The following is a 25,297-nucleotide window of genomic DNA, read 5'->3' as shown; positions in this document are numbered from 1 at the left end:
CCACTATAGCCATTGCCACCATTGCATTGTAGGACTCTTCCTATAAGGCCGAGGCCACATGGGGTTTTGTGCGAGTGCTTGCATGACACTCGGCTCACGCTCGCAGCACAGCGGGAGCCGAGTGTCATGCGACTGTGCTCCGATCGTGCAATCAGACCACAGCTGCAGATTGCAGAGGAGGGGCTGGCTCTGCGGAGGGGGGTAGCGCTGTGGAGGGGAGGTCCAGTGCTGCAGAGGGGAAGGCCGGCCCTGTGGAGGGGAGGGAGGAATTTATTTTCCTATCTCCTCCGTTGCTGACTGATGCAAGAATCGCAGTGCTGTCACGCTACACCGGTGTAACGCAAGAGCAGTGTGATGTTTCTCTCGCCTCATAGACTTTCATGGGTGTGAGTGGAAGAGGATTGCATTACACTCGAAGCATGCTGCCACTGTTTTCTCAGTCCGATTATGGCTGAGAAAATAATCGCTCATGGGAGCTGCCCCATAGAGTAATATTGGTCCGAGTGGAATGTGATTTTTTAACGCATTCCACTCGCACCATTTTTCTCACTGTGTGTCCTATGCCTAACCGTGGCTGACATCCAAGGTAATTGCCTCCCCACATACCTGCCACCTCCTCCTGCTACTGTTGTGTTAGCTTATGTTCCTTCACTATCATTATTAAAGGGGTTATCCAGCTTATTTTGTTTTTTTTTATTATTTCACTATTGGACTACATTGGGGCAGGTAAGTAGATAGCAACTACCTACCTGCCATGCTGTCGCAGTGAGAACACGCTGCATCCAAAACGCTGCATACACTAATCGTGGGTGCACACCCTAAAAGAAAAAGAGGCAGCATTCCAACAAACTGTTTAAAAAGTGGACTTATTTTATTTCCCATGTGGCAAAGTTTTGTTTCCATTCTAAAACGTTTTGGTGCCTCTCCAGTGTTTATTTCAGATATACAGTATGTGTGTGTGTATATATATATATATACACACACACACACACATGTACCATACATAGCGTATACAGTAAATACTTTCTGTCACCATTGTGGATGTGAGGTGATTGTGCTGTCATAGATGAGAGAAGCAGGATCTCTGCTCAGTTATTTCTAATGATGTAGTGATGAAAGGTTAGGTTCTGGGCAGACTGTTGACAGACAATGAGTATGCAGGGGGCGGGCAGAGGGCGGGTCTGGACACTGAGGCTGGGTGGTGCCAGCTGTGACTGTGAAGTTTGGCATAGGAAAATGTCATGTTTGGTTGAGATGCATGTAAACAAAGTGTGTGCAGAGAATAAAGTGATAATACAAGAGGAACAAAAGTTAGAAAACAAAAATATAATGTAGGGATGTTTTATATGACAATACATTAGCTTAAAAAAATTTTTTTGGGTTTATGTCGGACAACTCCTTTAACCCTTCGCTACCCTTATAGGCGCACTCCCCATATCGCACCACCCTGCATCTATCTCTTCATTTGCTTTGTGGTCCATATACTGTATATTTTTGAGTTATCTACATTTAGCGTGTATGCTACCTGACTCAGCTGTTTATCATTATGTGAATTCCTGACCATTAATATGATTGGATTTCTACATGAAATTTGCATATTTTTCATGTGAGACAGATTTTTGAGAACTGCAAAATTAGGAGCACCTCACATTCTATTCTGAATGGTTGTCCTTTGAGACCCACTCTGTCTCGCATCTAAACATTACGTATGTGCTCCCCCAGTTATTGTATATATTGTAAATATTTTGTATTTTTCTGCATTTTTGTCACTTGCATATACTTACACTCTTTTCACTCTTTTCAGGCACAACCTTGAAAAAGGCTTATTATATCCGAAATGTTGGTTATTGCTTTCTTTGTTTTAGTACAATTTTGCAGAAAATCAAAATAATAAAAACATTTTTTTTGCATTATACAGTGTGTCCACCCATATCCGGTCCACTGCCATTAACTTGAGAATGGCGGCAGCTATAGGTATTGAAGTGGTGTCTAGGTATAGTAAAGTAGCTATGCGCTACGCAATAAGACCACCTATAGCGGCACCTGATGGAAAACAACAGAGTTAGATTTTTTTATCTCGAAAACTGAACGAGATAGAGATAAAAGTGAATTACAAAGTTGTAGGGCATCATCAATTCAATATGAATCGACACATTGCATACAGAAATGCTATGATATGAAACGCATGACCCCCCCAAAATATTGAATGCTGGTCACGCATATAGCGTTCATTTATCTTTGATGCTCAAAGTGGCCACCGTCAGCTGCAATGCACATCTGGACTCTGGACAGCATACTGTATCTTGCTGCACATTGCGCAATATGGTATGTGAAACGTTCGCACAAGCATCTGTGATACGTCGTCATAGTTCCTGCAATGTTGGTGGAGGGGTTGCATACACCTGCTGTTTAATGTGACCTCACAGAAAGAAGTCCAATAGGATCACGTCAGGTGAGCGTGGAGGCCACTCCATGCAGCCACCATACCCAATAACTTGTAGGAAGGTCTCCATGAGGTATTGCTTCACGTCTGCAGCCTTGTGAGTTTTACACGTTCTAATCATAGCATTTCTGTATGCAAGGTGTTGATTTGCATTGAATTGATGATGCCCTACAACTTTGTAATTAACTTTTTTCTCTATTTCGCTCCGTTTTCGAAATAAAAATGCTAACTCCGTTGTTTTCCACCAGGTGGCGCTATAGGTAGTTTCATTGCGTAGTGCATGGCTACTTTCCTATACCTAGACACCACTTCTATGCCTATAGCTGCCGCTGTTCTCAAGTTAATGGCGGTGGACAGGATATGGGTGGACACACTGTATACTTCCTCCTTGATTTTTCTTTGAGTGCTGGGGTTTTCTCCTTTATATGACCAAATCTATTTAAAACCAGAAAGTTTTAGGAGTGTGTTAAACAGAGGGTTCATCTCAAGGGCTTAATAAAACCTTTATAGGAAAGGTGCTTGTGGTTCAGTTCATGAAACCCTCTTAGTGCATATTCATGTGCTCTTCTCCCCTCGCAGGGGACAGAGATTGTGTATGTGAACAATACATTACAGCAATTTACTAATACAGCCAGCAAACTAAAGCTTTCCATACTCTCTATACATATTTACAGTATGAAGAACTGGTCAGCTGCTCTCTCTGCTTACAGAAAATATCCATATGTGTCAGCACTAAAAAAAGTATACTTTAGATACAGATGTTTTAATAACTCCCAAACAGGCATGTGCATACCCGTGGATGTTCAGATCCACCAGGTTCTTGCTCCTGAAGCCATAATAGGCGGCGACACGCGTCGGGCAAGCTGCTTGACTATCTCTCCTATACTGGATCCCCATTTTTCCCACTGGAATATTAACTAATACTAGCTGTACTACCCGGCTTCGCCCGGGTTAATAACTGCTGTTAACAAAATAGAATGTATTAACAAAAATGTATTCTGCACACAAAAACCACAAAACAAATGGATATAAATATAATTATAATGTCTGTCTCCCCCTCTGTATATATCTCTCTCTCTCTCTTTCCCTCTCTGTCTGTCTCTTTCCCTGTCTGTCTCTTTCCCTCTCTGTCTCTTTCCCTCTCTGTCTGTTTCTTTCCCTCTCTGTCTGTCTCTTTCCCTGTCGGTCTCTTTCCCTCTCTTTCCCTGTCTGTCTCTTTCCCTCTCTTTCCCTGTCTGTCTCTTTCCCTGTCTGTCTCTTTCCCTGTGTCTCTTTCCCTCTCTTTTCCTGTCTGTCTCTTTCCCTCTGTCTCTTTCCCTGTGTCTGTCTCTTTACCTGTCTTTGTCTGTCTCTTACCCTGTCTGTCTCTTTCCCTCTCTTTCCCTGTCTGTCTGTTTCCCTGTGTCTGTCTCTGTCTCTTTGTCTGGGTCTGTCTCTTTACCTGTGTGTGTCTGTCTCTCTCTTTCCCTGTCTGTCTCTTTCCCTGTCAGTCTGTCTCTTTGTCTGTGTCTGTCTCTTTGTGTCTGTCTCCTACGTTGTCTATGTCTGTTTCTTACCCTGTCTGTGTCTGCCTCTTTCCCTGTCTGTATCTGTCTCTTTCGCTGGCTGCATTGTGACACGCCAACATTCCATATAAGGGCGTGTCTGCGCATTCTTCTGAAGTTCTGGCTGCCCTGTGGCTCCCAGCTCCATTCGCTTTAATGGAGACAGGTTTTTTGGCGAATAACTGTAAAGTGCGGGGTTAAAATTTCCCCTCAAAACATAGTCTATGACGCTCTCGGGGTCCAGAAGTGTGAGTGTGCAAAATTTTGTGGTTGTAGCTGCGACGGTACAGATGCCAATCCGGGACATACATACATACACACACACATACACACATTCAGCTTTATATATTAGATAACCAACGGTCACATAGAGCAGAGGTTCCCAACTCCAGTCCTCAAGGCACACCAACAGTGCATGTTTTCAGGATTTCCTTAGTATTGCACAGGTGATAATTTAATCACCTGCAAAGGTGCTGAATCCAACACCCATGCAATGCTAAAGAAATCCTGAAAACATGCACTGTTGGTGTGCCTTGAGGACTGGAGTTGGGAACCTCTGACATAGAGGATGAAATACCCTATGGTACCTCAAGGTGTATATGGAGACCAACAAAATGAGAAGATCCACAGATAACAATGGCTGGGGGCTAACCCCACAAGCAGTAGCGTAGCTAGCGGGGGTGCAGAGGGTGCGGCCGCCCCGGGCCCCGTGCTCAGAGGGGGCCCACCTGGAGCTGCGATACCATTAACTATATCAGCGTGCACAGTGCGCGCCGATATAGTTAACCTCTGCGGCAGTGCGGAGGCGACATGATCTCCCTGCACTGCTGCTAATAATAACGCTCACGCAGGACACGGAGTCCTAGCGTGGTGACGTCATCGCTCAGCGCCGGGCAGGGGCTGCTATTGTAGAGGGCCGGCCACCTGCTACATAGTGTCATTATAACACACATGGCCGTGCACAGTGAATTGCGCGCGGCCGTGTCTCTTGTGATGTGATGTGGCCGGGTACACTGACAGGCGCAGACAGTGCTGACTGGCCGCATGGCACAGGAGGCACGGCCTCTCGCAGTGAGTGCACAGTGCGCGGCCACGTGTGTTATAATGACGTCATGCAGCGCGCGCTGCCTCCATCCAGCCGAGGAGCTGAATCAGACAAGGGTTGCGTCTACATACCAGTGGCTAGGAACTGCCTGGGTAGTGGGGGTGACCGAATTTGTTAGTGGGCGTGGCCATGTTTCCTCCCTCTCCCCCTGCACCCTCCATCTGGAGGTCTTACCTCAGACCCCCTCTTCTATTATAAAGAACTCCAGGACACCTGGAGTTTCTTTCTGTTACCAGCTGCGTTGCTGAGGCCCCGCCCCTTCTGATCACATGGGTGTGACACGCTGTGACGTCACCACAGGTCCTTTAGCCTACAGGGATTTACCATGAAACTAGTCTGTGGAGGCACGGGAGAGAAGAAGAGAGAAGTGTCCCCCATCATCAAAAGTAAAAAGCACCCCCAGTATGTGTCTGTGTGTATAGGATTGTGTCTGTGTGTATAGGATTGTGTCTGTCTATGTGTATGAATATGATTATGTGTATGAGTATGTGAATGTTTTCAAATATGTATACGCTTCTATGTGACTATATCTGTATATGTGTCTGTATATATGTGTCGCAGGTGTGTGTATGTGTATACAGCTGTATGCAGGTGTCTGTATGTGTATACGGCTGTACACAGGTGTGTGTATGTGTATACGGCTGTACGCAGGTGTGTGTATGTGTATATGGCTGTACGCAGGTGTCTGTATGTGTATACGGCTGTACGCAGGGGTATGTATGTGTATACGGCTGTATGCAGGTGTGTGTATGTGTATACGGCTGTAAGCAGGTGTCTGTATGTGTATACGGCTGTACGCAGGTGTGTATGTGTATGTGTATACGGCTGTACGTAGGTGTGTGTATGTGTATACGGCTGTACGCAGGTGTCTGTATGTGTATACGGCTGTACGCAGGTGTGTGTATGTGTATATGGCTGTACGCAGGTGTGTGTATGTGTATACGGCTGTACGCAGGTGTGTGTATGTGTATACGGCTGTACGCAGGTGTGTATATGTGTATGCGGCTGTACGCAGGTGTGTGTATGTTTATACGGCTCTACGCAGGTGTCTGTAAGGAGCTATAGGCCCATCATACTGTGTATAGGGGAGGCATCATATTGTGTATAGGGGAGCCATGGGAACATCATACTGTGTATAGGGGAGGTATAAGGGCTTCATACTGTGTATAGACGAGCTGTACATTGGAGGGACATTATTAAATGTTAAGTGGACACTTAGGAACCATTATTGTTATAGGGACAGTCAGGGTATTGTGACCTTCAAAGGCACACTGGGGGCTCTATTACTTTCTAGGAACATAATGTGGGCACTTTTCTAGGGCACTTACACAGGTCATTAATATTTTCTAGGGGGAAATGTTACAATTTAGAGGGCACAAATGAAGCATTTTACCATGTAAAGGACACCGTGGTGGCATTAATATGTGGGGGGAACAGTGGTGGCATTAATATGTGGGGGGAACAGTGGTGGCATTAATATGTGGGGGCACAGTGGTGGCATTATTATGTGGAGGCACAGTGGTGGCATTATTATGTGGAGGCACAGTGGTGGCATTATTATGTGGGGGTACAGTGGTGGCATTATTACCATGTGAAGGGCACAGTGGTGGCATTATTATGTGGAGGCACAGTGGTGGCATTATTACCATGTAAAGGGCACAGTGGTGGCATTATTATGTGGAGTCACAGTGGTGGCATTACTATGTGGGGGGCACAGTGGTGGCATTACTATGTGGGGGCACAGTGGTGGCATTATGTGAGGGTCACAGGGGTGGCATTAATATGTGGAGGCACAGTGGTGGTATTATTACCATGTAGGGGCTCAGTGGTGGCATTACTATGTGGGGGCACAGTGGTGGCATTACTATGTGGGGGGCACAGTGGTGGCATTATTATGTGAGGGTCACAGTGGTGGCATTAATATGTGGAGGCACAGTGGTGGCATTATGTGAGGGCACAGTGGGGGCATTATTATGTGGGGGGACAGTGGTGGCATTATTATGTGGGGGCCCAGTGGTGGCATTACTATGTGGGGGGCACAGTGGGGGCATTATTATGTGGGGGGCACAGTGGGGGCATTATTATGTGGGGGCACAGTGGTGGCATTACTATGTGGGGGGCACAGTGGGGGCATTATTATGTCGAAGCACAGTGGTGGCATTATTATGTGGAGGCACAGTGGTGGCATTATCATGTCGAAGCACAGTGTTGATGTCACAGGCGGGGAGGATGCCGCCGCCGCTGTGCCCTCGCTGGCGCTCGGGTCCGGTGCTGCTGCTGCTGCTGCTGCTCGGTGGCTCAAGCGGTGGGCCGGATCCGGGGACTCGAGCGGCACTCCTCGCCCGGACAGTGAAAGGGGTGTTTTGGGTTTTGAAAGTTGGTCCGTGACGTCACCCACGGTTTGTGGTGAGGTTGGGACACCACCGCGGCTCTGGACAGGGATCCCGGGAGCGATGACAGGGAGCAGCCAAGATGTTTCTCTCCCCTCCGTGGGTAGGGGGGTTGGTGGTCCCGGGGCCCGGTGAGGTTGGAAGGGGAGGCCGGGTTGGCGAGGTGCAGGGTCGCGGGGGCAGCGCGGTGCCAGACGGCACAGTAGTACTCACTCAGCCAATGATGGATACAGAGTCTCCGGTAAAACAAACGACTGGATGGACGGGTCCCGCAGCCGGCTGCGGTAGCTACTCCCGGTAGGTTGGTGGTGGCTGCCTTTCCCTGCACCTGTTGTGTATCTTCGGTCCCGATGGCTTCCCATCGGTAACCCGCTCCCCAGCTTAGATATGGGCCGGAGGAGTTCCTTTTGCCCGCACGCTCTGGCCCTGAAATTCTAACTGTGGCGGTAGTTGTATTTCCCTTTCTCGGTTTGGACGGTTGCCTTCAGTCGGGTCTTTGCTGCTGGGAAACCTTGGAGGTTCCGGTCGCTAACGGATGTGACCAGTTTAACGGCGACTCCAAGCCTGGTCGGGGTCCGCAGGCCCTGCCGGTTTGTGCTGGCTTCTCTTCGCTCCCCGGTTCGGTACCGGCGGACCATCGCCCGTCCCCGGTTCTACGGTTCCGCGTCAATCAGCCTCTCCTGCAGACGGCCACCACCGTCTGCCAACCTTGCTCTCGGTGCCCGGGCCACGTACCCGGACACGGTCAGTCTGCTCCTCTACTACTACTTCACTCCTTCTCTTTCACTCTCCCTAACTCAACTCCCTTCCTTTTCCGCCTCCAGGACTGTGAACTCCTCAGTGGGTGGGGCCAACCGCCTGGCTCCACCCCACCTGGTGTGGACATCAGCCCCTGGAGGGAGGAAACAAGGATTTGTGTGTGACTGGTGTGCCTATCTCGGGGTGTGGGGGGTGTTGTTGCAGAACCTGTGACGACCTGGCTTGTCCAGGGCGCCACATTGGCATTATTATGTGGGGGCACAGTGGTGGCATTACTATGTGTGGCAGTAAGAGGAGCAGTAGGTGCCGTAATAAGAACACATACAACAGCAGCAGCAGCAGCTCAGTATTGCGGTGATGGCAGGATGAGGAGTTTGTGCAGGTTGGGATTAGATGGGGTACGGTGCCGGAAGTGTGAGGAGTCAAATGTGTCTTCGTTGTAATTTCTGTAGATGACTTGTGGCTGGAAGAAGTTGTAATGTCGGTCTGGACCAGATGGAAAACACAGAAAAGGTGAACAACTCCATCCGAAAGAACGTCAGCTGTAAGTCACCATCTATATCTGCACTGTGATCTCTTGTATCACCATATAGCGGTAATATCAGTGTCATCTGCCGAGGTTCCACTATACCCACGATTAGTCTGCGCTACCGTAGTTATCATGGTTACCTGGTAAGGGGCCCACTCAGATGTTTTGCCCCCCCTGAGCTGAAACCCTAGCTACGCCACTGCCCACATGTATTGTTTATTGTGCAGCATTATTGACTTTTCTGGGGTTCCAGTTTTTCACATTGTTTATATTGTGGCTGGGTGACTGATGGTCTTATTGGGGTTTCATACCCCGTGCTTTTAAATGGTTTTATTTGTATACTTGTAACATGTGTGGTATTTAATAAAGTTTTTTCATTGTCATTTATTAGTGGTGTGCTCTATATACACAACTAGCACTTTTTTCTTTCCCTCCACCTGGTTATTCACCAGCATAAAGCACGTCTTTTATTATGGCTCAGGCATTTTCAGCTGTTCATCACGTTTTGTTTTTTGTCATATGTGGCGCCCCTGACCTGGTCAGGCACCACTGAGTACTGCACCCATGCTGGGGACAGTACAATACAGGTAATCCAGAAGGCTGACCGGGGTGTGGAACACAGGCGCATAGTGATCAGGTCTCACACATGTACCCATGAGAGGACCCCTGGGGATCCCAGGAGGGGGCAAAGCCTATACCTCCACTGGAATAGTGGCAGGGGGTTAAAAGCCTCCATCTCCTCTCAAGGGGTGTGGTGGAGAGTCTGGTTGCTAGGTGGCGTAGGCAAGAACAGGAGAGGAGGAGCAGTGAGTCAGTTAGAGCAGAGAACTCCAGAGGGCTCAGTGAGGAGCAGACCTGTGGGGCTGATGCTGTCTAACAGCGCCCGCGCAGTGGCTACAGACGGGGGAGAACGGTCAACTAGAAGTGCTGCCTGAAAGCCAGCTTCAGCTAGAGAGTGCACGGAGTGGGAAGTAAGGAGACTTCTAGAGAGCACCAGGCCCAACCGGGCGGCAGATCCCGAAGCGAGGATAGATTCACCTTTCCCTGCTAAACCTGCCGGTGTGGGGCTCTTACAGCCCACACCACAACAACCAAAAGCCGCAGCCACGTAACCGCAAGTAGGGCCCATAGGTCACAGGAGGCAAGAGGCTGGAGTGGCCTGGCCCGGGGAACAAGCACACGGCAAAACAAGAAGGGGAGAGAGGCTTGGAGCATCTTCCCTGGGTGACCCCCATAGGGACTCAAAGTCGGGGTCACCCCAAACCACCAAGGGCTAAGGAAGGCGAGTTTGTAGTCACCCTCATACAGTCAGCCGGAAGGATACCTGGTTCCCACCTGGTTCATCCCAGCTACGCCCGGGTTACTCACCCTGCCACCTGAAGTGAGTAAAAACCCTGAAAGACACTTTGCCTGTGTGTGGTCATTCTGCGACTTGTGGTACTACAGCTTTACAAAGGGCCCTGGGGCTTGCCTCACTCTCAGGAGGCTACCACACCCGACTGCACCCACCATCAGCCCCAGGTGCCTCCTAATCTGCAGTGGCGGTCCCCTCTGACCGCAAATCTGAGAGTGGCGTCACGATCAAAACTGAAGATTCCCTACCTGTGACCAGCACCAGCTACGTGGAGTCCCTGAAGGTATGCACCGACACAACACCGGCGGGGCTTCACATCTGGCGTCACGAACAGGATAAGGACTAGACCTGTCCAGACAGGTGACCATGTGCCTAGGCGGTCCGCTTGAAAAATTGGAAGCGCCGCCATATTGCCACCATGAAAAGCGCGCTGAAAAACAACAGCAGCCCGCGCTGGAAGAAGTTACCGCCCACGAAGAGGTGTGGCTACCCAGAGATCCCCTGCAGAGTTCTGACCTTGCCAGCTATGAGAGTGGAAGCGTCGAGAGACGGCGGGAAGGAAAGGAAGCCACAAGCCTGCTGCTGGGAGAGGAGCTACTGAAAGAGGCAGAGCAGAAACTGGACAGCTTGTTACAGAAGGCAGCGAAGAGTCCACTGCTGGGAGACCGTGCAGAAGACGGCGCAGAAGAAATGGCGTCTGACCGCAGGAACCCAGAACCAGGCTCCGCTGCCTGGTGGTACCGAGAGCTGGCCCAGTTTTGCAACCGGCTGGAGACCCGGGTCGTGGAGCAGATTCGGGAGGAACGGATGGAACTGCAGGAGCTGACCGCGGCGGTTCGGGCCTATGAAGGGAGAGCTGCATGCCGGGTGTCAGGCGGGACGGCGACGACGCAGACCCCAGTGCTACCAACAACGGGTGAGTCGAATGATGCCCCGGCCCGCGCAAGTGCCCCGACCCCTGCTGCCACGTCCGCGGTCCCTGAAGAGGCGTCCGGTGCGGCGACGCTGAAGCAGGCCGCAGCCACGCCAGGTGCGGCCCTCCAAGCCCCAGCGGCTGCAGCGATGCCCTGCTCGGCCCACCAAGACCCAGTCCCTGCAGCGATGCCCTGCCCGGCCCGCCAGGACCAGGCCGCCGCCATCCTGGGCGCGGCCCGCCAAGACCAGGCCGCCGCCATACAGGGCGCGGCCCGCCAAGCCCAGACTGCTGCAGCGACGTCCAGCCCAGCCTGCACAGAGCCCCCTGCAACAGCGACACTGATCCAGGCCGCCGCCATGCCAGGCGCGGCCCGCCAAGACCAGGCCGCCGCCATCCAGGGCGCGGCCCGCCAAGACCAGGCCGCCGCCATCCAGGGCGCGGCCCGCCAAGACCAGGCCGCCGCCATCCAGGGCGCGGCCCGCCAAGACCAGGCCGCCGCCATCCAGGGCGCGGCCCGCCAAGACCAGGCCGCCGCCATGCCAGGCGCGGCCCGCCAAGAAAAGACTACCTCAGCATTTACCCCGGCCTGGAAGGCCAGAGCAGACACCGCTCCCCGGTCCACAGAGGTCCCTGATAGGCAGCCCACGGTGGGTGAAGACCCTGCATATTGGCAGATGAAGGCTGACCTGGAGGCCAAATTCCCACAATGGTTGGTGAGCCAGTACATACCCCCTCCGCATACCCCAAAGAGTCTCCTGCTAACTCCTGCAGCAGCTACACCAAGGAGTCCCTCACCTGGGCCGGCTGAAGAGCATCCATCCCCGGCACTGCCACAGCTGGAGTGCCAGGAAGAACTAAGGGGGAGAGGAGGCCAGGAAGCAGAAGGGTTGACTCCGACTCCAGTGCCACCAGTAGCAGTTGTGTGTTCAGAGCCGGAAATGCTGCCATACTCCCGCTGGGACGAGGAGGACCTGACCCCCTCTGCAGAAGAAGAGCTGCCTAAGAGCTTCACCTGGGAGCCCACAGGCATGGATCCAGCCCGCAAGACACGGCGCAGAAGAACACAGTTTGCTCCAGCACCACAGTCTCCTGAACAGAGAGCAGTCACCGCCAGAGACCTAAAGGAGAAGCGTTTGTTGAGAGAGTCCAAAGCCCAGGCTAGAGGACCCCTGTGTTATGGCGTAGTGGAAGATTTCAACTTGAAAAGTGGTTATGGCTTCATTGTAGCACCAGGAATAAAAGAAGGGATATTTGTAAACCGCAGAGATGTGAACGCTCATCTGCCAAGAGGACACCCTTGCAGAAATCTAAAGATGGGAGATTCCGTTCAGTTCACCCTGCATCAAGGCGAAAGAGGATTGTATGCTCTGGACGTAACGCTATGTCCCAACAAACCTTACAGCCATCCCCTGCAACAAGAAAGACAAGAAAGACAAGAAAGACAAGAAAGACAAGAAAGACAAGAAAGACAAGAAAGACAAGAAAGACAAGAAAGACAAGAAAGACAAGAAAGACAAGACAGAGACAAAGAGCAGGAAAGTCACAGGTGCCAGTGCCCGACGTGCCCTCGCCCTAGTGAAAAAGAGGAGTAAAAAGTAAAGTAAAGGAAAGTAAGAAGTTACTGTTTTGACCAGTTAAAGTTTTGAAAGTTTTGTTTGCAACGTTAAAGAAATGCGCCCACAAAAACTATTGTGAGAAATAAACTTAAGGCTATGAACTTGCTATAGCCACAAACTCTCGCAGTGTAAATAGTTACACCAGTGGCACCACCACCAGGGCCAGCCTGTTTAGGGGCTTGGCTCGTCTGCAACCAGGGGGGCCCGTCCGTAGAAAAGGGCCTTGGCTCACCTGCGACCAGAGAGCACGCCTGTTTATGGGGCCTTGGCTCACCACCACAAAGAGGGTACCTGGTCAGCACCAACTGTGGAGGCCGCCTCTGCAACCTGCCAGAAGAGGCTGACGGCGCGGATCCACCAGGCCAGGTATACCCTGAAACCACCAGCCCATGAAAGCCGCCTCTACATCCTGCCAGAAGTGGCTGAAGTCGCGGCCAACGGGAGAGGAAGATTGGAGGAAAGGTCTGGGGAAACGGATGGCCCAGACCTGGTTACCAACAGGACCGGTGACCTGCCTCCTGAGAGGGTTTTGGGTGGGTTAACGGACTTGTGGGTGGAGGGTGGTGATGTCTGATACATGGTGGTTTTAAAAATGTTTAACATGTTTTAATGTTTTATGCATTTTAAAAATGTTGTCTTGCAGCCCGAGGACGTGCTGGTGATAACTAAGGGGGAATGTGGCGCCCCTGACCTGGTCAGGCACCACTGAGTACTGCACCCATGCTGGGGACAGTACAATACAGGTAATCCAGAAGGCTGACCGGGGTGTGGAACACAGGCGCATAGTGATCAGGTCTCACACATGTACCCATGAGAGGACCCCTGGGGATCCCAGGAGGGGGCAAAGCCTATACCTCCACTGGAATAGTGGCAGGGGGTTAAAAGCCTCCATCTCCTCTCAAGGGGTGTGGTGGAGAGTCTGGTTGCTAGGTGGCGTAGGCAAGAACAGGAGAGGAGGAGCAGTGAGTCAGTTAGAGCAGAGAACTCCAGAGGGCTCAGTGAGGAGCAGACCTGTGGGGCTGATGCTGTCTAACAGCGCCCGCGCAGTGGCTACAGACGGGGGAGAACGGTCAACTAGAAGTGCTGCCTGAAAGCCAGCTTCAGCTAGAGAGTGCACGGAGTGGGAAGTAAGGAGACTTCTAGAGAGCACCAGGCCCAACCGGGCGGCAGATCCCGAAGCGAGGATAGATTCACCTTTCCCTGCTAAACCTGCCGGTGTGGGGCTCTTACAGCCCACACCACAACAACCAAAAGCCGCAGCCACGTAACCGCAAGTAGGGCCCATAGGTCACAGGAGGCAAGAGGCTGGAGTGGCCTGGCCCGGGGAACAAGCACACGGCAAAACAAGAAGGGGAGAGAGGCTTGGAGCATCTTCCCTGGGTGACCCCCATAGGGACTCAAAGTCGGGGTCACCCCAAACCACCAAGGGCTAAGGAAGGCGAGTTTGTAGTCACCCTCATACAGTCAGCCGGAAGGATACCTGGTTCCCACCTGGTTCATCCCAGCTACGCCCGGGTTACTCACCCTGCCACCTGAAGTGAGTAAAAACCCTGAAAGACACTTTGCCTGTGTGTGGTCATTCTGCGACTTGTGGTACTACAGCTTTACAAAGGGCCCTGGGGCTTGCCTCACTCTCAGGAGGCTACCACACCCGACTGCACCCACCATCAGCCCCAGGTGCCTCCTAATCTGCAGTGGCGGTCCCCTCTGACCGCAAATCTGAGAGTGGCGTCACGATCAAAACTGAAGATTCCCTACCTGTGACCAGCACCAGCTACGTGGAGTCCCTGAAGGTATGCACCGACACAACACCGGCGGGGCTTCACACATACATGCACACAGAGCGCAATCAGGCCCACTCATAGACAAGCACTAATACACAGACATATACAGTACATGTCATACATGCACACAGAGCACAGTCAGACCCACTCATAGACAAGCACTGATACACAGACACAAAGGCACATACGTGTCATACATGCACACAGAGCGCAATCAGGCCCACTCATAGACAAGCACTAATACACAGACATATACAGTACATGTCATACATGCACACAGAGCACAGTCAGACCCACTCATAGACAAGCACTGATACACAGACACAAAGGCACATACGTGTCATACATGCACACAGAGCGCAGTCAGGCCCACTCATAGACAAGCACTAATACACAGAAACACAGGCACATACATGTCATACATTCACACAGAGCGCAATCAGGCCCACTTATAGACAAGCACTAATACACAGACACATACAGTACCTGTCATGCATGCACACATAGAACAGTCAGGCCCACTCATAGACAAGCACTAATACACAGACACATGCATGTCATACATGCACACAGAGCGCAATCAGGCCCACTCATATAAAAGCACTAATACACAGAAACACAGACACATACATGTCATACATGCACACATACAACAGTCAGGCCCACTCATAGACAAGCACTAATACACAGATACATACAGTACCTGTCATACATGCACACAGAGCACAGTCAAACCCACTCATAGACAAGCACTGATACACAGACAAACAGGCACATACATGTCATACATGCACACAGAGTGTAGTCAGGCCCACTCATAGACAAACACTAATAAACAGAAACACAGGCACATACATGTCATACATGCACACATAGAACAGTCAGGCCCACTCATAGACAGAAACTAATACACAGACACACAGGCACATACATGTCATACATGCACACAGAGCGCAATCAGGCCCACTCATATACAAGCACAAATACACAGACACCCAGGCACATACATGTCATACATGCACACAGTGCACAGTCAGGCCCACTCACAAACAAACACTAAAGCCTGCTTTACACGGTGCGATCTATTGTGCAATTTCACGATCGATCGTACCAGCCCCCGTCGTTTATGCGTCACGGGCAATTAGTTGCCCGTGGCGCACAAAGTCGTTAATCCCCGTCACACGCACTTACCTGCTGTGCGACGTTGCTGTGGGCGGCGAACATCCTCTTCCTGAAGCCCTCCCCCTTCAGGAAGAGGATGTTCGCCGCCCACATTCAGCGTCATAGCGACGTCACACAGTGGCCGGCCAATAGAAGCGGAGGGGCGGAGATCAGCGGGACGTAAACATCCCACCCACCTCCTTCCTTCCGCAGGTGCCGCGGGATGGAGGTAAGCTGCTGTTCATCGTTCCCGGGGTGTCACACGGTAGCGCCATTTTAATTGAACGAGATTATGAAACCGAGCGACGAGTACACGACTCACGATTCGTGAGCGATACTGCGTCACTTGGAGGTTTCACACAGCCCGACGTCACAAGCGAGAAAAACTGTGACCCCGACGATCTATCGCACGATAGATCGTCTCGTGTAAAGCACCCTTAATACACAGATTACACAGACACAGGCACATATAGGTTTATACATGCAGACACACAGAGCACAGTCAGGCCCACTCATAGACGGGCACTAATACACAGACACATACATGTCATACATGCACACAGAGCACAGGCAGACCCACTCATAGACAAGCACTTTTACACAGACACATACATGTCATACATGCACATGTGCTGCTGTGGCGCCCCTGACCTGGTCAGGCACCACTGAGTACTGCACCCATGCTGGGGACAGTACAATACAGGTAATCCAGAAGGCTGACTGGGGTGTGGAACACAGGCGCATAGTGATCAGGTCTCACACATGTACCCATGAGAGGACCCCTGGGGATCCCAGGAGGGGGCAAGCCTTCACCTTCACTGGAATAGTGGAGGGGGTAGAGCCTCCATCTCCTCTCAAGGGGTGTGGTAAGAGAGTCTGGTTGCTAGGTGGCGTAGGCAAGAACAGGAGAGGAGGAGCAGTGAGTCAGTTAGAGCAGAACTCCATAGGGCTCAGTGAGGAGCAGACCTGTGGGGCTGTTGCTGTCTAACAGCGCCCGCGCAGTGGCTACAGACGGGGGAGAACGGTCAACTAGGAGTGCTGCCTGAAAGCCAGCTTCAGCTAGCGAGTGCAACGGAGTGGGAAGTAAGGAGACTGCTAGAGAGCACCAGGCCCAACCGGGCGGCAGATCCCGAAGCGAGGATAGATTCACCTTTCCCTGCTAAACCTGCCGGTGTGGGGCTCTTAAAGCCCACACCACAACACTACAAAAGCCGCAGCCACGTAACCGCAGTGAGGGCCCATAGGTCATAGGAGGCAAGAGGCTGGAGTGGCCTGGTCCGGGGAACAAGCACACGGCAAACAAGAAGGGGAGAGAGGCTTGGAGCATCTTCCCTGGGTGACCCCCATAGGGACTCAAAGTCGGGGTTACCCCAAACCACCAAGGGCTAAGGAAGGCGAGTCAGTAGTCACCCTCATAAAGTCAGCCTGAAGGATACCTGGTTCCACCTGGTTCGTCCCAGCTACGCCCGGGTTACTCACCCTGCCATCAAATGTGAGTAAAAACCCTGAAAGACACTCTGCCTGTGTGGTCATTCTGCGACTTGTAGTACTACAAACCTACACCGGGCCCTGGGGCTTGCCTCACTCTCAGGAGGCTACTACATCCGACTGCACCCACCATCAGCCCCAGGCGTCCCCTAACCTGCAGTGGCGGTCCCCACTGACCGCAATACTGAGAGTGGCGTCACGATCAAACAAGAAGATTTCCTACCAGTGACGGAGGTCCAGCAACGTGGAGTCCCTGAAGGTAATGCACCGACACCGACACAACACCGGCGGGGCTTCACACTGCCCCCGTGCCAGCAGCCGAGCTGCTTGGATCCAGATCCGCGGTGGCTCGAGGGGTGTCTGGACCTGGGGGTCGTGTGGCCACTCAAATGAAGGGGGTATTTACAGGGGATTGTGTTTAGAGTTCGTGACACCACCCATGGTGTATGGTAATGTGGAGTACCAGCGCTGCAGTTGGGAGTGCCCGGGGGCGATGGAGTGGGGCAGCCAGGTGTTAGGACCCTCCACGGGTAGGGGGAATGCCCCGGGACTCGGTGATGTTGTTCGGGGAGTGCTGTTGGGTGCAGAGGGGTCACTTTCGTACTCACTCAGTCCATTAAGCTAACACCGACAACTGGATAAACCAAAGTTCTGTATACCGCTGCCGCTGAGCGGAGCTTAGTTCGGGTCCCGTTCCCAATGGTGCTGCCTGGTGATCCGTGACCTTCCTCCTTGCACTAAGTTACTTCTCTGTTGGTCCCGGTAGTATGGAACTAGTCGGGTTGCCTGAAGCTACTCCCTGACCTAGGGTCCACGAACCCAGTCGTGCCCTGGTCCCAGCCCGGTGATGGTGCAAGGCCGCCAGCTGTCCTCCTCGACAGTTCCGTAACCCTTGCCATGATACCCTGCGACCGGGGTCTAGCCCCTCTAGGCCCAAACCACCGTCTGCTACCTAGATGGCTTCCAAGGAGCACGGCTCCTGACCTTCTCTCTCCTTCACTTCCTCAACACTTCCCTCGACTCACTGACTGACACTCCTGACCTCCCCTTACCAACCCCCCAAGTGGGCGACCCTATTCCACTCAGGCCGTCCACTGGTGTGTCTGGTGGGTGTGGTGCAGAGTGTACCTAGTATTTTGATTAGCTGATGTGGGCAACACCATGTAATTGGGGACCCATAACTAAGAAGGATGTGGATATTGTACGGGAGGGCAGATTGTACAATACCCTGTGATAACCTGATAGTCCAGGGCCATCACACACACACACACACGGAGCACAGTCAGGCCCACTCATAGACGGACACTAATACACAGACACATACATGTCTTACATGCACACACATGGAGCACAGTCAGGCCCACTCATAGACGGACACTAATACACAGACACATACATGTCTTACATGCACACACATGGAGCACAGTCAGGCCCTTTCATAGATGGGCACTAATACACAGACACATCAATGTCATACATGCACACAGAGCACAATCAGGCCCACTCATACACAGGCTTATACATGCACACCCAGACACACACCCCAGTCTGACCCTGTACATAGACATACACATATTAGAGGAGTTCTTATCTTCCCTCGGCTTGTCTCCCGTCCGCCATACAGGCTCAATGGTAGAGTCTAAATTCCAGTGGGCTAAAGGACCTGTTCTGATGTCATTCACATGTGATCAGAAAGGGTGGGGCAACATAGCTGATACCAGGAAGAAACTCCCCCCTTGTACCATATAGTGGACGGGAGGAAACATGGCCACGCCCCCAACTAAGCCGATCACGCCCACTAGGAAGGTCCTGCTAGCCACTGGAATCTAACTACAACCCAGGCCCCATCGCAGATCCTCGGTAAGCATTAGTGCTGAGTGCAGGGTGCGCTGCATGACGTCCCAGTTAGCAGACCCGGCCGCGTCTGTTAACTGTGACATTGCCGGCGCATTGCAGACCAGGCAGAGATAGAATCAGGCAGCCCCGCGGACTCTGCACTGCTGCTGGTGGTGCCGCCTGGGGCCCCCTGCCCTAGCCCAGCCTGCGGTTGACAGCCTGGGGCCCTATGTGAAGTACGGGGGGACCACTAAGGACCCAGGGCCCAACACCCTGGTGGCCCAGTCCGATCCTGCTTAGAATTCATTGAGGAACAGCAAAACTCTGGTGCAAAGTTGAGGTTCTGGAAGACAGTTTCATGTTACAGGTTATACATCATGGCAATACTGAGCATATCAGCAAACAAAATGTAGTTATACTGAATAAGCAAGGTATCTTACATGCAAAGATTTCAAAGCAGACTGGGGTTTCAACATGTGCTGTTCAAACTTTTTGAAAAAGCAACGAGATATGGGCCAATTTGAGAACCATAGATGCAGTGGTTGGGTATGAAAACTTGGTGCAGCAGATCAAAGACACAGCTTTCTTACTTGCCTTCGAAACTGGAAGATGCCCAGCAATGTTATCAACTCAAAACTGACAGCAACCAATGGGACCCCGCTACACCCATCTAATGTTTGGAGAAGTCTGTCCAGAAGTGGGGTTCTATTTCAGCAAATGGAGTTGGGGATTTGGACAGGATTTCTGCACTATATTTCCTTGGCTGACCACTACATCTGTGATCCTCAATGTTACCCATCTCTTTGTGTCCTCAATGCTGAGAAGTACAGGCAGATACTTAACCTTTAGGGAGTTATCCAATTACCTTCAAATTCTGCAGCAGGGCAATGACTTTAAACATATAGAACTATCTTCAGAGTAAAGAAAAAGGTGATCTGGAAATGATGATACAGTATGGCCCAGACAGGGGCATAACTACCACGGTCACAGAGATCGTGATTGCAACAGGGCCCGGCTGGATTAGGGGCACGACGCCCGCCCTGCAGCCCTCTGTGAGAGAGGAGCTGAGGTGTAACAGCAGACCACGCGTACGCTATGGGGCCCGTGTGTCAGGGGGGCCCAGTGCCAGTGGCGGCACTGGGCCCCCCTTGCCCGCGGGCCCTCGCTATCATCACACACAGCAATGATGATGGATGAAGCGAAGTGCTCCGCTCCATCCTTCTTCTTTCTACCCCTGTGCCTGCGCTCGACATCTCAGTGCAGCAGAGCGCGGTGACATCAACACAGCGTGAGTGCTGTGCTGAGCCATGCAGAGTGCGGGACGGTAGGACACCCTGACTGGAGCATGGGGGAACGAGGAGAGTTGAGGACTTGTTTATTTTTTTTCTTTTAAAGAGTGAGTACACGGTGGCCAGAGGCCTATGGGGGTGCATTAAACAGTATGGGGGATGCATAATACAATATGAAAGACACCTTATACTTGGACTATGGGAGTGCATGATACAATATTGACTATAGGGCTGCATGATACAATATGGACTAAAGGGCTGCTGTAGCGCCTGGTCCCGCCAGATCCCGAGGGGGGCGCTCTCCCTCACATCTGCCCAGCCCCAGCACAGCCCCCACGTGCACTCCCGGTCCCAGCCCTCGGCAGCGACGTGCTTCCTCTTACCAGTCCCATGGCTCTGCTCACTCCCGGGTCAGGCGTCCTCTTCCTGGAGCTGCTGTAGTCTCTTCCTGTCTCCCGTCCACACACAATTCTGCAGTGAGCAACTCTAGGCTGCACGCGAGGCCACGCCCCCTTTCTTACAGCAGCAGTGCCTCATTTTATGGAAGTGACCTCAGAGGCCACCTGCTACCTAAAGACTATTTAACTTCACCTCCCCCGGCAGCAGGCGCCCGAGCAACGCTTCTACCAGAGCCCTGCTAGTGTTCAGGCCCCTTTGTACTACTGTTATCCGTGTGTTCCTGCCCGTTACTAATACTCTATCTCACCGTAGTGCCATCTGTACCTTCCGGCTGTGGACGTCACCGGCCATACCCGCAGTGTACATCACCAGTCATACCCGCAGTGGATGTCACCGGTCATACCCGCAGTGGATGTCTCCGTGCCACCTGCTGTGATCATCTCCGGTGCCACACCCATGTTCTGCCTGCTGCGGATGTCGTACCCGAGCTACGCCTGGCCGTACAGAGACTCCTACCACCGGTTCCTGGCTGCCGTGCTTCTAGGCCTTCTGGGGAGGCACCGCACAGTCCCTGTATAGGGGTTCGCTGCTGGTTTCCTTCTCAGGGGAGTCCGGGGCACGGTCCAGTGAGTCCACCTCTGGACGCTCGCCGCTCCTCGGTGAGCGTAACAGCTGCATAATACAGTATGGATTGTAGGGCTGCATTATACAATATGAACGATGGGGCTGCATAATACAATATGGACTATAGGGCTGCATAATACAATATGGACTATGGGGCTGCATTATACAATATGGACTATGGGACTGCATTGTGCAATATGGACTACGGGGCTGCATCCTACAATATGGACTATGGTGCTGCATTATACAATATGGATTATAGGGCTGCATATTACAAATTTTACTATGGGGCTGTATAATGCAATATGGACTATGGGGCTGCATTATAATAAATGCAGGACTAAGGGGATTGCATTATATTATATGGAAGACTAATGGGGTTACCTTATACATGGACTATCGAGGTACATTATAATATATGGAGAACTATGGGGCTGCATAATACAAAATGGACTATGGGGCTTCATAATACAATATGGACTATAGGGCTGCAAAATACAATATGGACTATGGGGCTGCATAATACAATATGGACTATGGGGCTGCATTATACAATATGGACTATGGGGCTGCATGATCAATATGGACTATGGGGCTGCATGATCAAATATGGACTATGGGGCTGCATTATACAATATGGACTACCGGGCTGCATTCTACAATATGGACTATGGTGCTGCATTATACAATATGGACTATGGTGCTGCATAATACAGTATGGACCATGAGGCTGCATAATACAGTACGGACCATGGGGCTGCATAATGCAATATGGACCATGGGGCTGCATAATTCAATATGGACTATCGGTCTGCATAACACAATATGGACTATAGGGCTGCTTAATACAATATGGACTACTAATGTTTATTTTTTTAAAGAGTGAGCACACGGTGGCCAGAGGCCTATGGGGGTGCATGATACAATATGGACTATGGGGCTGCATAATACAATATGGACTATAGGGCTGCATTATACAATATTGACTATGGGGCTGCATTATACAATATGGACTATAGGGCTGCATTATACAATATGAACTATGGGGCTGCATAATACAATATGGACTATGGGGCTGCATTATACAATATGGACTATAGGGCTGCATTATACAATATGAACTATGGGGCTGCATAATACAATATGGACTGTGGGGCTGCATAATACAATATGGACTATAGGGCTGCATAATACAATATAGACTATGGGGATGAATCCTACAATATGGACTACGGGGCTTCATCCTACAATATGGATTATAGGGTTGCATATTACAAATTTTACTATGGGGCTGCATAATGCAATATGGACTATGGGGCTGCATTATAATAAATGCAGGACTAAGGGAATTGCATTATATTATATGGAAGTCTAATGGGGTTACCTTATACATGGACTATGGGGGTACATTATAATATATGGAGGACTATGGGGCTGCATAAAGCATTATGGACTATGGGGCTGCATTATACAGTATGGACTATAGGGCTGCATAAAACAGTATGGACCATGAGGATGCATAATACAATATGGATTATAGGGCTGCATATTACAATTTGTACTATGGGGCTGCATAATATAATATGGACTAGAGGGCTCCATAATACAATATGAACTATTGGGCTGCATAATACAATATGGACTACAGGGCTGCATAATGCAATATGGACTATGGGGCTCCATAATACAATTTGAACTATGGGGCTGCATAATGCAATATAGACTATGGGGCTGAGTAATGCAATATGGACTATGGGGCTGCATTATAATACATGCAGGACTAAGGGAACTGCATTATATGGAGAACTAATGGGGTTACCTTATACATGGATTATGGGGTTGCATTATAATATACGAAGGACTATGGGGTGCACTATAATATATGGATGACAATGGGGTGCAGTATAATATATGGAGGACTATGGGGTGAATTATAATACATGGAGGATTATGTGTCTAATATATGAAGGGTTATGTGGGACCCATCATACTATATGGATGGCTATGTGGGGGACATTATAGTATTTGGAGAGCTATATATGAGGGGGGGCAAAGATACAAGAATTGGAAAGTTTTGTGCTGAGGGAAAGAGGCTCTTTCATCAACACCCAGCTTTCCCATGCTCTGCTATACATCTTCACTCAGCACCCAGCTTTTCCATGCTCTGATATTAGGGAAAGAGGGAAAGAGGGAAAGATATATATCAGAGCATGGGAAAGCTGTGTGATGATGGAAAGATGTATAGAAGAGCATGTGGAAGCTGGCAGCTGAGGACAAGATGGATTTCAGAACATAGGAAAGCTGGATGCTGATAGAAAGAGTGATTTCAGATCATGGGAAACCTGGGTGCTGAGGGAAAAAGCCAAGTGTCAACGTCATTATACCGTACCCTGAGTGTTAGCGTCATTATCCCGAACCTCGAGTATCGGTGTACGTGGAGGGGGGGCCCAGGTCCAAACTTTTTACCAGGGCCCATCAAACACTAGTTACACCACTGGGCCCAGAGCTCTGATCTCAACGCCATCAAGTCTGTGAGAGATTACATGAAGACAGAGATGGATTTTTGCAATCTTATATCCACAGAATATCTGTGGTGTCTGGAACAAACTTTCTACTGAGTTCCTTCATAAACTGTGTACAAGTGTACCTAGAAGGACTGACACTTTTTTGAAGGCAAAGGGTGGTCACACCAAAACTTATTTGATTTAGATTTCTCTTTAATTCATTCACTTTGCATTTTAATTGATACAAAAACAACTTTTAACAGTTCAATTTTTGAAAGCATTCTTACTTCACAGCAATTTACCCCTTCTGCCTACAACCTTTACACAGCACTATACGTGGAAAGCACAAACTATAGACTACTGATCCAAACTACTGACTAATAAACCAAAATGCACACATGTAAAATGATCTAAGTTGGGAAAAGTATTCAATGTTACCACACAAAAAGCTAACAGATACATAAGATCACATACTAAGCTGCACATCTTCTATTTCAGACATTATTAGTAAAATTAACCATACAGCAGAAGAGCTTAGCGTGACGGATGCAGTCTATCCAACAAGTTATTGAAATCAATCCATTTTTACCACCATTTACAGAATCACGGAAGGGAACAAGACGCACATTACCAAATATAGTTCCTCCAATGTACAGTATTATGCTCCAAAGTAACTTACTAAGAAAAGTGCAAATGTCAAAACGTCTAAATTTGTATTTCATCTGATATTGGAGCCTTTTTAAACTATGATTTAACACTAATCATTTGTAGTTTCTCCCCTGTATTAAAATCTATAATGCTTTTATATATATATATATATGCCTTTTATTTAAAACTCATTTTTTATGGGATAAAAATAAAAGACATTATGAAAGAAATAATTAATAAAAAATTAATAAAAATTATCATTAAAGAAATTACAAACAACTAATGTAACCAGCAGCTTCTAAATTGTGATGTAAAATATGTCCATACAGTATATAACCACAACACACACATTATAGCAAACATATCCTAATAGAAAAGGTCCTATTTACCATGGTGCCTGCAGGTACAGGATGCCGGCTCAGTAGTAACCAAAGCCCCACTTGGCATGATACCTCTGCAATTCCCAGGAATGGGGTTAATTAATGGCCACTGATTAGTTCTGCTGCATCTGTAATTCATAGGCCGGTGCTTCCGTGGTCAGCGCCTATGTCTGTAGATGATGGCATTAACTTTCTGCAGCACTTTAACTCCTGGCGATAAATAATGAAGTTCTGTTGTTCAGGAGACTTGTGACTTGAGGGAGAGGAGGGACCAGCACCGTCTGAGGCTGCCAGCATGAAGAATTGCTGTCTCTATGTATCTTCTTAGTGTGTCTTCTTATTGTCCTCATATTAATTTGACCTTGGTTTTTGTATAGGATGTTTCAGTGTCTTCCAAGTCTCACTCAGCAACAAGACCTAGGGAGATAAACTATGCAGCTCTATTGGGGTTTGTGCGAGGGCTCAAGACATTACCCTGGATATTTAGCAGGCAGCTTAGCAACCCTGCCAGTTCTCATAGTAGACACA

At 50.0% G+C, this 25,297-nt stretch overlaps 1 protein-coding gene across 1 annotated transcript in view; it reads right to left on the bottom strand.

Moving 5' to 3' along the window:
• The window catches only part of DCLK3 (doublecortin like kinase 3), an 84,369-nt gene extending 59,365 nt beyond the window's left edge, over window positions 1-25,004 (bottom strand). The window contains exon 1 of the mRNA XM_075315071.1: window positions 24,779-25,004. Within this exon, the coding sequence (XP_075171186.1) occupies window positions 24,779-24,908 (130 nt within the window). The 5' untranslated portion in view covers window positions 24,909-25,004. The remainder of the gene's footprint in view (window positions 1-24,778) is intronic.
• Window positions 25,005-25,297: the final 293 nt, after the last annotated feature.

The sequence above is a fragment of the Anomaloglossus baeobatrachus genome, chromosome 6 (genome assembly GCF_048569485.1).
Source record: "Anomaloglossus baeobatrachus isolate aAnoBae1 chromosome 6, aAnoBae1.hap1, whole genome shotgun sequence".
Classification (NCBI taxonomy): domain Eukaryota; kingdom Metazoa; phylum Chordata; class Amphibia; order Anura; family Aromobatidae; genus Anomaloglossus; species Anomaloglossus baeobatrachus.
This window is presented reverse-complemented; position numbering and strand designations above follow the sequence as displayed.